This window comes from Gracilinanus agilis, chromosome 4 (genome assembly GCF_016433145.1).
Source record: "Gracilinanus agilis isolate LMUSP501 chromosome 4, AgileGrace, whole genome shotgun sequence".
NCBI lineage: Eukaryota > Metazoa > Chordata > Mammalia > Didelphimorphia > Didelphidae > Gracilinanus > Gracilinanus agilis.
Window position 1 is genome coordinate 379,855,413 of NC_058133.1, and position 12,795 is coordinate 379,868,207.

The window sequence follows — 12,795 nt, forward strand, 5'->3', positions numbered from 1 at the left end:
GTCCACAGAGACTGATAAATTATGGCACAATAGAATTTAATAGACTTTTCTACTAGCAATAAAGCAGTGACCCAGGATAATCCAGAGGAATTTATGAGAAAGAACGCTGTCCACATTCAGAGAAAGAACTGTGGGGACAGAAACACAGAAGAAAAACATATGATCAATCATGTACTTCGATGAGGATATGATTGGGGTTTTGATGTTAAAAAAATCACTCTACTCCAAATATGAATAACATGAAAATTGGTTTTGAATAATGATACATGTATAACCCAGTGGGATTGCTCGTCAGCTCTGGGAGGGGGGAGGGAAGAGGAATGGGAAAAATCATGAATCATGTAACCTTGGGAAAATATTCTAAATTTAAAAAAAGAAGAAAAAAAATAAAGGAGCTCACACTATGGGGAAGAGGGAAAGCATGTTCACATATAATCAAATGCAAACTAAATACAAAATACTATCTTTAAATTTTTTTATTTTTTCCCAATTACATGTAAAAAGTTTCCAACTTTTTTCAAAGAATATTGAGTCTCAAAATTTCTCCCTCCCTTTTCTCCCCATCCCTACTCTCCATTTGAGATGATAGGCAATCTCATATAGCTTTTATATGTGCAATCATGTGAAACATTTTTTCATATTCTTAATTAAAAAAATTAGCAGGAGAGATTCCCTACCAGCTTAGGTGATTAGGAAAAGCCTTACGTATGAAGAGGTGGTATTTGCAATGAATACCGAAGGAGACTATAGACTCTGAGACAAAGAGCTAGTTGATTTTATGCAGCGAGAAGAAAGAATGTCATGTACCAGGAGCAGTATGTTGGCAAATCTGACTGGAATATGCAGTGTGTAAAGGAAATTAATGTGTAATACATGTAGAAAATTCTCTAGCTTACTATATAGGTTGGTGCAGTTTTTTCCTTCTCTCTTCCTTTTGAATTTAAGGCCATTTTTATTTGATTTTCATGACTTAAGGCAAATATATTTTACTAGTATTTATTAGTTTGTACTCATTCCCTGTTATAGTTTTGGCGATGTATGTAACCTATGCTTTGGAAATCAAAATTCCATTCTTTTTTTTTTTAAACCCTTACCTTCCATCTTGGAGTCAATACTGTGTCAAGGCAGAGGAGTGGTAAGGGTAGGCAATGGGGGTCAAGTGACTTGCCCAGGGTCACACAGCTGGGAAGTGTCTGAGGCCAGATTTGAACCTAGGACCTCCCATCTCTAGGCCTGGCTCTCAATACACTGAGCTACCCAGCTGCCCCCAAAATTCCATTCTTAATAAACAGCTTTTTAACAAACTGCTCAATTATTCCTTTCTCGTCTGAAGCCCTTGATTTCGATGGCAGTAGTGATAAAAAGTTATCTTCTTTGGCAGGATGTAAAATAACTACAAGGACATTAAGAATTTTTTTTAAGTGTGCCAAAACATATCTCACAGGGTTGCTTAGGCATGAGAAATATCCTTGAAAAAAACTGGTGAAAATTAAATTGAGGAATTGGTTTGAAATGAAAGAATATGGAGAGTAAGAAATCTTCATCATGATATCATGGCTGAGGCTCAACATGTGAAACTATAGTTACCTAATTTTGATCAGAAACTTTTGGTATAATAATCTACATACTAAATTTATTTCTAAAACTATAATTAAATCATTCACTTTAAGTGTTAAGAAACATAAACTCCCAAGTAAAAATATTGTAGCAAAAGAGTATTAAGTGCAGAATAAATTATTTCCTTAAAGTTTAAAGAGGGTTTAAAATCTATACTTATTTTTATCCATTAGCTTTTTAAAAATTCAGCCCTCCTTTTACTCTCCACATTATACAAAGCATCATCTAGCAAAATATATAGATTGTGTCTTTCATATTTCCTTATTTAGCTCATTTTCTGGAGGTAAACATTCACAAGTTGAACTTCAAATATTAAATCTATAGTTGTATATAATGTTCTCTTTGTCCTACTCATTTCACTCTTCATTATCTCATGTATTTCTTTCCAAGTTTGAAAAAAATTAATCTGCTTATCATTTCTTACAGCTCAATAGTATCCCATCACAATCATATACCATCATTTGTTTTGCCATTCCCCAATTGATGAACAACCCCTCAATTTCCAGTTCTTTGCCACCATAAGGAGAGTTGCTATTAATATATTGAAATATATAGGTTCCTTTCCTTTTCTCCTGATCTCCTTCTGGGTCTAAGGATATACAGTTTTATAGCTCTGTAGTTTTAATTTCAAGTTGCTCTCCAAAATGGTTGTATCCCATTCCCACCAACTGTGTATTGGCATCCTCACCTTTTCACATCCTTCCAACATTTGTCTTTTACCTTTTTGTCATTTTAGACAACCTGCTTTCCTTCTAATCTTGGAAACATTTATTTATATAAAAACTTTTCAGTTTAATGTACTCAAGATTATTCATTTTATATCTCCATTAGTTTTAAAAATTCATTTGAAAATATAATTATTTTATTTGGCATATTTTAGCTATTTGACATATTTTGGCATAGTCTCAGCATTCAATTTTGGATGATGTTTATTTAACAAATACTTTTGTCATAAATAGTTCTTTTAAAGGTATTTGAAATTGTCTGGAAAGAAATGAAAAACCTAAAACCAATGCAGAAAAATTAATATAACTGAAAATAGACTTTTTGAGTCCAATATCTGTGTGTTTTCTCACATAAATTAGTTTTCTTTATCAAACCAGTTTTGTACTCTTGATTGGTGCTTTTTAGTGGGCCTTTTATTCATATTCCAAATTTTGTATGTAGTTCAACATTCTGACTTCACTTTGACAATAATGCAAGTTTGAGCTTTATTGCTGACAATATGGAGATATGGTCTGGGGTAGGAAGGTTAGTGTTTATTAGTGTTTGAAATTTTTTTAGATACATACTCATTTGCCAGTAACAGAGGAGGCAACTGATTAGTGCCTATAGAATTCCTTTCTGTTTGAATTTTACCTTAGAGTTTACACATCTATCTTATTTTCAGACTACTGTAATGACATTTACCTGGAGTTAAAATGAACTAAATTTTTTCAGTTGTTACAAAAAGATCTAAATAATAATTTATCTCGGATTCTAGCAGTCTTTGTTTATCTTTGTCATCAAGATTGAACTCAGTTGATCTTCATTTTAGTAACAGATTATGTTCCAAAAATTCTGCATTAAGCTTGTTTAGAAATCAAATCAAACTTTTATTGTAGTCACAGTGCTATATGTGATTTGAAGACCTTGAAGCAGCCTAAAATAGTATTCTTAATTCTAAATGTGCCTAAAGGTATTGGACTGTATTAACATGTGCGATATTTCTATAGGAAAATGTTCTTTGAAGTCTAAAATAGGATGCCAGGATCCCAAATTCCTCCCTGCCCCCATTCTTCCTTAGTACCCCATGCATATATGTCCATGTGCAGAGTCTCATCAGTTGAGTCGAAGATAAGGTTTTTGTGTACCTTAGCAACATTTGAAATTCATCCCTCTCATTCCATCCCTTTTCTTATGTTTACTGTAGTTTAGGCCTTCCCTATAATATATGCAACATGATATCAAAAAGTTAATGCCTAAATGCTACAGAAAATATAATTTTATCACTCAAAATTTTGTTTTGATAACTCTTTCTTTTTCTACATCTTCATTAACTGTCCTTTTATTAATATGTTCTCTAATATTGCCAGGAATAAAAGTTAACTGACTGAGACAACTCATAAATTCAACATTCTTTTAAATTAAACCACTTCCTTCCCTCATAGTAAAAATAGTAAGAAATATTCCCTTTTCTTTAAGCTATTGTAGGTTTTACTGCTGAATTTCTATTAAAATGCTCCATTTTTACCTTTTAAAATTTTTAACGAACCCTTAGCTTAGTGTTCTGTTGCAAAACCATCTGTACATTTGCAAAATCTGAAGCATATTCACTCCATCTTTCTTAAAGAATTAATATGGTTGTCAAGTTACTTGAACATACTGTGGTTTCTAGAAGGCTGAGAGGAGGATTTGTTTCTCTTACGTAAGACTTTTGGTATAGAGAGGTTTATGAATTGGAAACTATGATGGTGAACATGGAAGGCTTAAATTTTAACAATTTATTGTAAGGCATTTTGAAAATACCTAATGGTTATTAATTATTGTGAAACTCAAGGACTTGCTATGTACTCTATGAGCATTATTTAATCACCATTTCAGCTATGTTTTACAAGAAAACACCATGTAAATTTTTTTTTCATCTGTCTTTTGCATAGGTCCAACTTGGCCAAGCAGAAATCAAATGCCCCATCACAGAATGCAGTGAATACTTAGAGGAAACAACTGTTCTCTATAACCTGCCTCATGATGATGTCATAAAATATAAGTACTTCTTGGAACTCAGCCGTATTGACTCCAGCACCAAGCCATGCCCTCAATGCAAGCACTTTACAACCTACAAGAAGAAAGGACATGGTCCAAATCCTACCAAATCGGAAAACAAATACAAAGTGAGCATGCTCACCAGAGCTATGGATTAGATGTCCCATGATAGGAGCAGCCAAAGTAGGACAGCATGTGGTGGGCATTAAGTGGGCTTTCTTCTCTTACTGGAGCCTAATGTAAGCTATGTTTTAGAATATGGTTCTGTAGTATTATTTCCCTACATAAATATTCAAGTCTTGGAATAATTTCATATATTCACAGATGTCACCATGGTTATGTTCTACACACACATAATTCAGATACTTTGTCTGTTTTACCTCAAAAAGATCAAGAATAATTCATATATACAAAATTAAAGACTAGAGAAATAACTATTCATAATGTTTTAGAGAAATAACTATTTATAATGTTTAAACCTTCTTGTGTCTATATCTGGGTTATTTGCACTTGTCTACCTGTGACTCAGTTATTTTTGACTCTGGTCTTATCACAATTTACCCAGAGTAGTAGAAAACTCTTCTAAACTTTGAGATGTTTAAGCAAAATGGCAAGATGAAGTTCTTTTTGGATTTTAGGTGATGGAACATGCTATGTGATGGGAAGGAATTATAGCACTCACCAAGCAATTTGAATGGAATTATGGTTTGACAGATAGTTTCCTCCAGTGTTTCAAGTGTGGGATGATGTATAAAGTGAGTTTGATATAGGTCATTAATGTCCCACCAATCTTTGAAGCAGAGTACTATAATAAACTGATTTAGACAATTTTAGTTCTTATACAGGCAGTGATGTTTATACTATTGTTGCTTAATGCATGGCACATGATATATTTTATTAATTTCATTTTTATTATTATAACATTTATTAATTTAAAGTTTTTTCTCAGTATGCCCAATAATTGGTTTTTTTTTGGTTAATAAGTTGTCTAGCTAAGAATAATGCTGTGATGGTGATTTTTAAAAAACAAACTAGTATAACTAGGATATTTCTCCAACTCTGACTTAAAATACTTTTATTCTATTTATTCTACAACTACTGCTTCATTTAAATACATTTTAATAGGACTAGTTCCCCTTATAAATGTTTTCATCCCACAGTTTGCAAATGTGACTTTGTTTTCCCAAATTTTAGAGCATATAATGGAAGAGTAAAGATCAGATCTCAGCAACTGTAATGTGTACTTATTCAACAACATGATTCTTATTGAAGGAAAGACTAAAAATGTTTGTTCTAACATAAAAGGATGATGAAGGGGGTTTGTTGTCAACAGTTATAAGAATCAGAATTTTGCAGGTATCATTTCCTTCAAGATCACTCAAGTCATTGTCAGAATAATTTTTCACAATTTAATTGTTGAAAGGGAAATATGAAAAAAGTGTCTAGATTTCATCCATATTGCTAGAGCAAAATTTTACTGAATTTTCTATTGAATTCTGATGAAATTTTTTATTGAGTTACAAGCTTTCATTGATAGCTTTCTCCTTCCTCCTATTAGAACTCAGTTTTATGTGTTAGATGAATGAAAATGAAGTTTATTTTTTTCATTAATTTTTTTATTTTTAGAAAAATTTTCCATGGTTACATAATTTATGTTTTACTTTACCCTTCACCCCCTCAAACTCCTACCACCCATAGCTAACTTGCATTTCCACTGGTTTTAACATGTGTGGTCAGTTAAGACTTATTTACATATTATTGATAGTTGCATTAGTTTGGTTCTTTCAGGTCTACATCCCCAATCATGTCCTCATCAACCCAAATGTTCAAGCGGTTGTTTTTCTTCCATGTTTCCTCTCCTGTAGTTCTTCCTCTGAATGTGGGTAGCGTTCTTTTCCATAAATCCCTCAGAATTGTCTTGGGTCATTGCATTACTGTTAGTACAGACGTCCATTATATTCTATTTTACCACAGTGTATTGCTCTCTGTGTACAATGTTCTTCTGGCTCTGCTCCTTTTGCTCTGCATCAATTCCTGGAGGTCTTTCCAGTTCACATGGAATTCCTCCAGTTTATTATCCCTTTGAGCACAATAGTATTCCATCACCAACAGATACCACAATTTGTTCAGCCATTCCCCAATTGAAGGGCATCCCCTCACTTTCCAGTTTTTTGCCACCACAAAGAGCACAGCTATAAATATTTTTGTACAAGTCTGTTTATCTATGATTTCTTTGGGGTACAATCCCAGCAATGGTATGACTGGATCAAAGGGCAGGCATTCTTTTAGAGCTCTTTGGGCATAATTCCAAATTGCCATCCAGAATGGCTGGATCAGTTCACAATTCCACCAGCAGTGCATTAATGTCCCAATTTTGCCACATCCCCTCCAACATTCATTACTCTTCCCTGCTATCATTTTAGCCAATCTGCTAGGTGTGAGGTGGTACCTCAGAGTTGTTTTGATTTGCATTTCTCTAATTATTAGAGATTTAGAACACTTTCTCATGTGCTTATTGATAGTTTTGATTTCTTTTCTGAAAATTGCCTATTCATGTCCCTTGCCCATTTATCAATTGAGGAATGGCATGATTTTTTATACAATTGATTTAACTCCTTTTATATTTGAGTACTTAGACCTCTGTAAGAATTTTTTGTTATAAAGATTTTTTCCCAGTTTGTTGTTTCCCTTCTAATTTTGGTTGCATTGTTTTTATTTGTACAAACCCTTTTTAATTTAATATAATCAAAATTATTAATTTACTTATTTAGTGCCATACCTATCAAACTACCTAAAAACTTTTTTACTGAATTAGAAAAAAACTATAACAAAGTTTATTTGGAAGAACAAAAGATCAAGAATATCAAGGGAAATAATGGAAAAAAAAAACCGTGAAGGAAGGTAGCTTAGCAGTACCAGATATTAAGCTATGCTATAAAGAAGCAGTCATCAAAACAAAATGGTACTGGCTAAGAGATAGAAGGGAGTATCAGTGGAATAGAAATTGGAGTAAGTGACGTAAGCAAAACAGTGTATGATAAACCCAAAGAACCCAACTTTTGGGACAAAAATCCACTATTTGACACAAACTGCTGGGAAAATTGGAAAACAATATGGGAGAGATTAGATTTAGATCAATATCTCACACCCTACACCAAGATAAATTCAGAATGGTTAAAGGACTTGAATATAAAGAAGGAAACTGTAAGTAAATTAAGTGAACACAGAGTAGTATACTTGTCAGATCTCTGGGAAAGGAAAGATTTTAAAACCAAGCAAGAGTTAGAAAAAATTACAAAATTAAAAAAAAAATAAAATGAAGTTTAAAGGAAGTTAGATTTGTTTTTTTATTTTCTTTTGAGGATAGGGATCTAATAATTTTTTCTTCTTATTAAAAAAAGAGTCAGAAGAGTTACTGCTTTTAGGTCAAAGGGAACCAGTGCCATTTTTGCCTTTTTAAAAATTAAACTGAAATTGAAGAACTCAATACAATGTGCAAGAATAGTACGCCCTTCATCAAATTGAGATTGCCAGAATATTTAGGAAGCATGATGTTGTTAATCTCCTTTCATTCTTAATGAAATAGAAAAGACATACTCCTGTTCTCTAAAATTCCCATAGTAAAAAGAAACTTGTGGATGAATCCAGCCATTAGTAAAGAAAATAATAATTTTACTATTATGATTTCTGCTATTATTATTATGCTTAATTTTACATAGTGTCCTCTAAAGAACTCAGTATAGGTTTTAAGAGTGCATAATTCATTCTGTATATTGCTAAATTATGTAAGATGGGTATATATCATTAACCATATCATTTAAACAAAACAATTATCTGATTATTTAATAAGTGGCAAAACTGGATGCAAAATCCCATTCTCCTCATTTCCATTTCCATCTCCTGGGAAGGTAACTATTGGTTGCCCGTAGTATAAAGTAAGAAATTGATATGCAGATGGATTCTCTCTATCTAATCAATCCAAAGTCACAAGTATAACAGAAAGATGTAATACAATTTCTTTAATTTATTGCTCTATTTTTTCTTTCATTTTTCATAGATGGATTTGGGGAGTTCTAATCCATTAATTATAGTTTCATTAGTAATACAACCTACTTCCAAATTCTTTAGAGTTCAAAATAACTTTTATTTTTATTTTTTGAGACTTGAGTCTTGCCAAGGCTCCCAATACAGCAACCAAATGGAACTAGTCCCACAACTGATTATCAAAGGAGCTTTGACCTCCTTTGTTTTCTGACCTGTCTTTAGGCAACCCAATGCCCCAACCCACCATCTCCCAGAACTTTAGCCTACTTCCTAACAGAATTCCAAGTGATCTACCCATCTCTGCCTTCCCCGTGGCAGCAACTTTCAAGATCAATAGGTGATGTTGGTGCCAAAATGTAGGCTATATATGGAGTAAATAGTTGAGAACTGGGAATCATAGTCTTCTCCTTTATGGGGTTTGGCTAGCACCAAGTGAGTTCTTCTCAGGTTACAACATTGAATTGCAAAACTCAAGGAAGGCAAGTCTGGGTTGAGCACTGTGCCTGAGGACATAAGAATGATAAAAGGCATACTAGTTGAAGATGTGGCAAGGGCAGGAACTCACCAACTAGATTCAAGGGATCTGGCATATGTGAAAGTCACTCCCTATCTATATTCTAAGACCCCCTCAGCATCTTAATAACTCTTTGAGCTGAAGGAAATAAGATGCCATTGAACTCTGCAAATTACATCATTGTAATTCTTTGTAAAAATGTCTTTGAAGCTTTTATTATCTGAATTTTGGCCACTTGGAAATGTATCTCTCATTTATTTTTTATTTTTTCCTATGGAATTCACTGCCCTCTATAACACAATTTCTCTTATGATCTAGTATTCACAGAACTAGCTAGTATAGTTAGATAAAGTATACCTATAATTTAAGTTAGTTCTTCTTTCAAATGCATTGATATAATAGCTAAGTTCTAAAATAATAATTAGAGAATTTATGGAGAAAATGAATGGTGCTAGTTAAGTAAAATTTTGAGTACTGAATAAAATTACAACAAAATATCAAACATCTTGATTTCTAATATGTTACTTTTTAAAAATAATATTTGCTATTATCATAATCATTACCTACATTTTTATTATTGTCTGGTATGTTACTTGGGAGTTGTGGCTTTTTATATGTTTATAAATGTAAAACAAGAAATCTCCAAAAGTCAGAATAAAAAGAGTAAACAGAATTATATTGTAACAACTAGCAATAATAAGGACTCTTACATATATAGGCTTTATTCTTTTAGGCTATCAATAAGAAAATCCTACAAGCAAGTTTGAATAAATAGATGTTTCTCTGTTTTATTATGCTCTGAAAGTCATTAATCCATGTTGTCTCAGAGCAAGGAAATTCCAAACCAAGGAGATTTTTCCTGAGGGAGGCTTGCCTTTGGCCAAACCCAGGCTCATGATCTCAGATGGATTATTATTTATTTCCCTGTGATTCCAACTATGCTGCATCTGCTTCCAAAAATTTTTGCCTTTCTAAGAAATATCATAATTGCAGTCTACTACTTTTTCCTCTTATAAAATTAATAAAACTTTCTCAGCTCACTTACCACTAATCACTCTCCCTTGAAAGGGGAAGGAAGCAGAGAAGAGACTACTATAAAAAGAATGAAGTACATTTCCATTAACTATCAGGCATATAGTTTTATACCTTCTATTCAGTACAGTTGGGAACCAAAAGAAAATCCCTTCTCTTGTAATTGATTGGGACTTGGAGTATTTAATAATTAGATAGTTTTAACCGGTTCAAAATAAATTTCATTTGGGCCTTTCTGTGGTTTATGTGTAATTATAATCAATTTTTAAAATAATTCAGTTTTATAAATTCATCCTCAAGTTCTCATCCTACAAATATCATAAAATAAAGCCTAAGAGAGGACTCAAATTGTCCTTTGTCCCATCTCAGATTGAAAGATGAAATGTCAATGTTCTATCATCAATAAATGTGGTTTTTTCCCCTAGGATGCAATTATATGCTTTTCTCTAAAAAAAAACCCCAAAACTTAAACCTTCTAAGAAAGAATTGTATTTCACAAAATAACATTAAGTATATTCTCTGCTTCAGCATATATTCAGTCAAAACATATATAATATGCTCCAATGATGGGCCAAGCACTGTGCTGAGCTCTAGGAATATAAAAACAAAAATGAAACAAACCTTATTGCATGATACTAGAGCAGAGATTCTTAACCCTTTCTTTGTATATCATAAACTCATTTGCCAAACTGATATAGCTTATGAGCTTCTCAGGATAATGTTTTTAAATGCATAAAATAGAATACATAAGATTACAAATGAAATCAATTACAAGGAAATAGTTGTCAGAATATTTTAAAAGTCAAGAACCCTAATACGATAGAGATAGAACATGTTTACAGATAAATATAGGATACATAAAAACAAATATATATGGGAGGGGCATTAAGGACTGGACAAAAACAGGAAAGAAAAAGGTGGCACTGGAGCTGGGCTTTGAAGGGAGCTGGGTGTTCTGAGGTAGGAGTGAGGTAGAACAATATTCCAAGTAACGATTAATAGTCTGGTTTGAGGGACAAAGACCAGAGATGGAATGTAAAAGGAACAGCAAGTAAATTGCTTGAAAATTATCTACAGGTTTTCAAATCCCAAGTCAGTGGATTAGCTGCTTCTAATTAGTACATTTTTAAAAATGTGCTTTGGTTTCCTTCTGGGTTTTATCAGAGGGTTTGATAAATATATACTAGCTATTGATATTGATGTGGGAGACTGAATGATGTAGAGTTGAATTTTAAAGTAAGTAAGATCAAAATTCAGGTCTCATCTCTGACCCATAAAGACTTTGAAACTCTGAGCAAGTCACCTTCTCATTGCCCTATTACTTTCAAAAATTATAAATTGTGCTGATCTACATTAGTAATATGAAATTTCCTTTCTAGGAGCTCCCTACACCAAAGAAATCTCAGATCTGATTTTATTTTTTTATTTTTTTTAAACCCTTAACTTCTGTGTATTGGCTCATAGGTGGAAGAGTGGCAAGGGTGGGCAATGGGGTCAAGTGACTTGCCCAGGGTCACACAGCTGAGAAGTGTCTAAGGCTGATTTTGAACCTGGGACCTCCCGTCTCTAGGCCTGCCTCTCAATCCACTGAGCTACCCAGCTGCCCCTTCAGATCTGATTTAAAAAAAAGAAAGATATACATAATATCTATATACATATAATTTTCCATATGATTAGTTACTTTATGCCTTTTTACTCTGGAACTTTTCCTCTAACATATCACTTTAAGTTGTGTTTACAAATCAGAAATCAGTATATGCATCAACACTCCAAGGTTTTTGAAACACACTGAATCTTCCTGGGCTTAATGCATCACCAGTGTTGGGAAGCTGACAGAAAACAAGTGTAGATTTTTAAATGATTGTTGTTGACACAGATTTATAAAGAGATAAAGATGAAATCACTTATCCCCTTTTAGAGAAGTCAGTTGAAATAAACACTGTTATGTCTGTTAGGCTTTATGTTTCACAATCTGTGCTATGATGTTGGCATATTAAATCTCGTTAGGGATACACTTATGTCTGCATTCACTAATGACTTGTTTTACTAATATCATTCTTAGCTTGCCTTCTGCTTTTCTTAGCTACAAGGATTTGGGGGGTGTTTTGTTACTTGTGTTTTGTCTACTAAAAGTGTTCCAATTAGAGATGAAGCAAACAGCCAGATATTAAAATTCTTTTCAAATTTTGGCACTTGGTCTGACCTTAAAATAATAATTTTAGTTTTTTTTTAAATTTTTTTTTATTTTAACCCTTGTACTTCGGTGTATTGTCTCATAGGTGGAAGATTGGTAAGGGTGGGCAATGGGGGTCAAGTGACTTGCCCAGGGTCACACAGCTGGGAAGTGGCTGAGGCCGGGTTTGAACCTAGGACCTCCTGTCTCTAGGCCTGACTCTCACTCCACTGAGCTACCCAGCTGCCCCCCTAGTTTTTTTTTAAAGATACTAAACTCATAGTCATCAGGTTTCAGCTGGCAAATGTATATTTTTAACTGACCTTAGTATGAAACATCTATAATAGAAAGGTACCAGAACATGTCTGTAGACATAAATGGAGAAACATAACCGTCATGGCATGCCCATTTTCTGCTGTCATAGGATCAGATTTCAATCTGGAAAAGACATTGTTTTACTTTATAGAAGAATCAAGGCATAGAGTAGTAATAGTTGGCCAAAATCGCACAGCTAGGTTGAGCCAGGATTTGAAACCATTTCTTTCTGATTTCCAAATTTAGGGTCCTATGCCATTCTTCCTCTGATTTTTATAAGATGTGACCCCATTCCTTCTGCTGATTAATACAGAGCTCTTAAGAGTTAGGATGTCAGGAAAACCCAACAGAAAGG

At 33.3% G+C, this 12,795-nt stretch overlaps 1 protein-coding gene across 1 annotated transcript in view; it reads left to right on the forward strand.

The window, feature by feature from the left end:
* The window catches only part of RNF217 (ring finger protein 217), a 149,651-nt gene that overhangs the window by 85,949 nt on the left and 50,907 nt on the right, over nucleotides 1–12,795 (forward strand). The window contains exon 2 of the mRNA XM_044676906.1: nucleotides 4,257–4,490. Coding sequence (XP_044532841.1) covers nucleotides 4,257–4,490 — 234 coding nt within the window. The remainder of the gene's footprint in view (nucleotides 1–4,256; nucleotides 4,491–12,795) is intronic.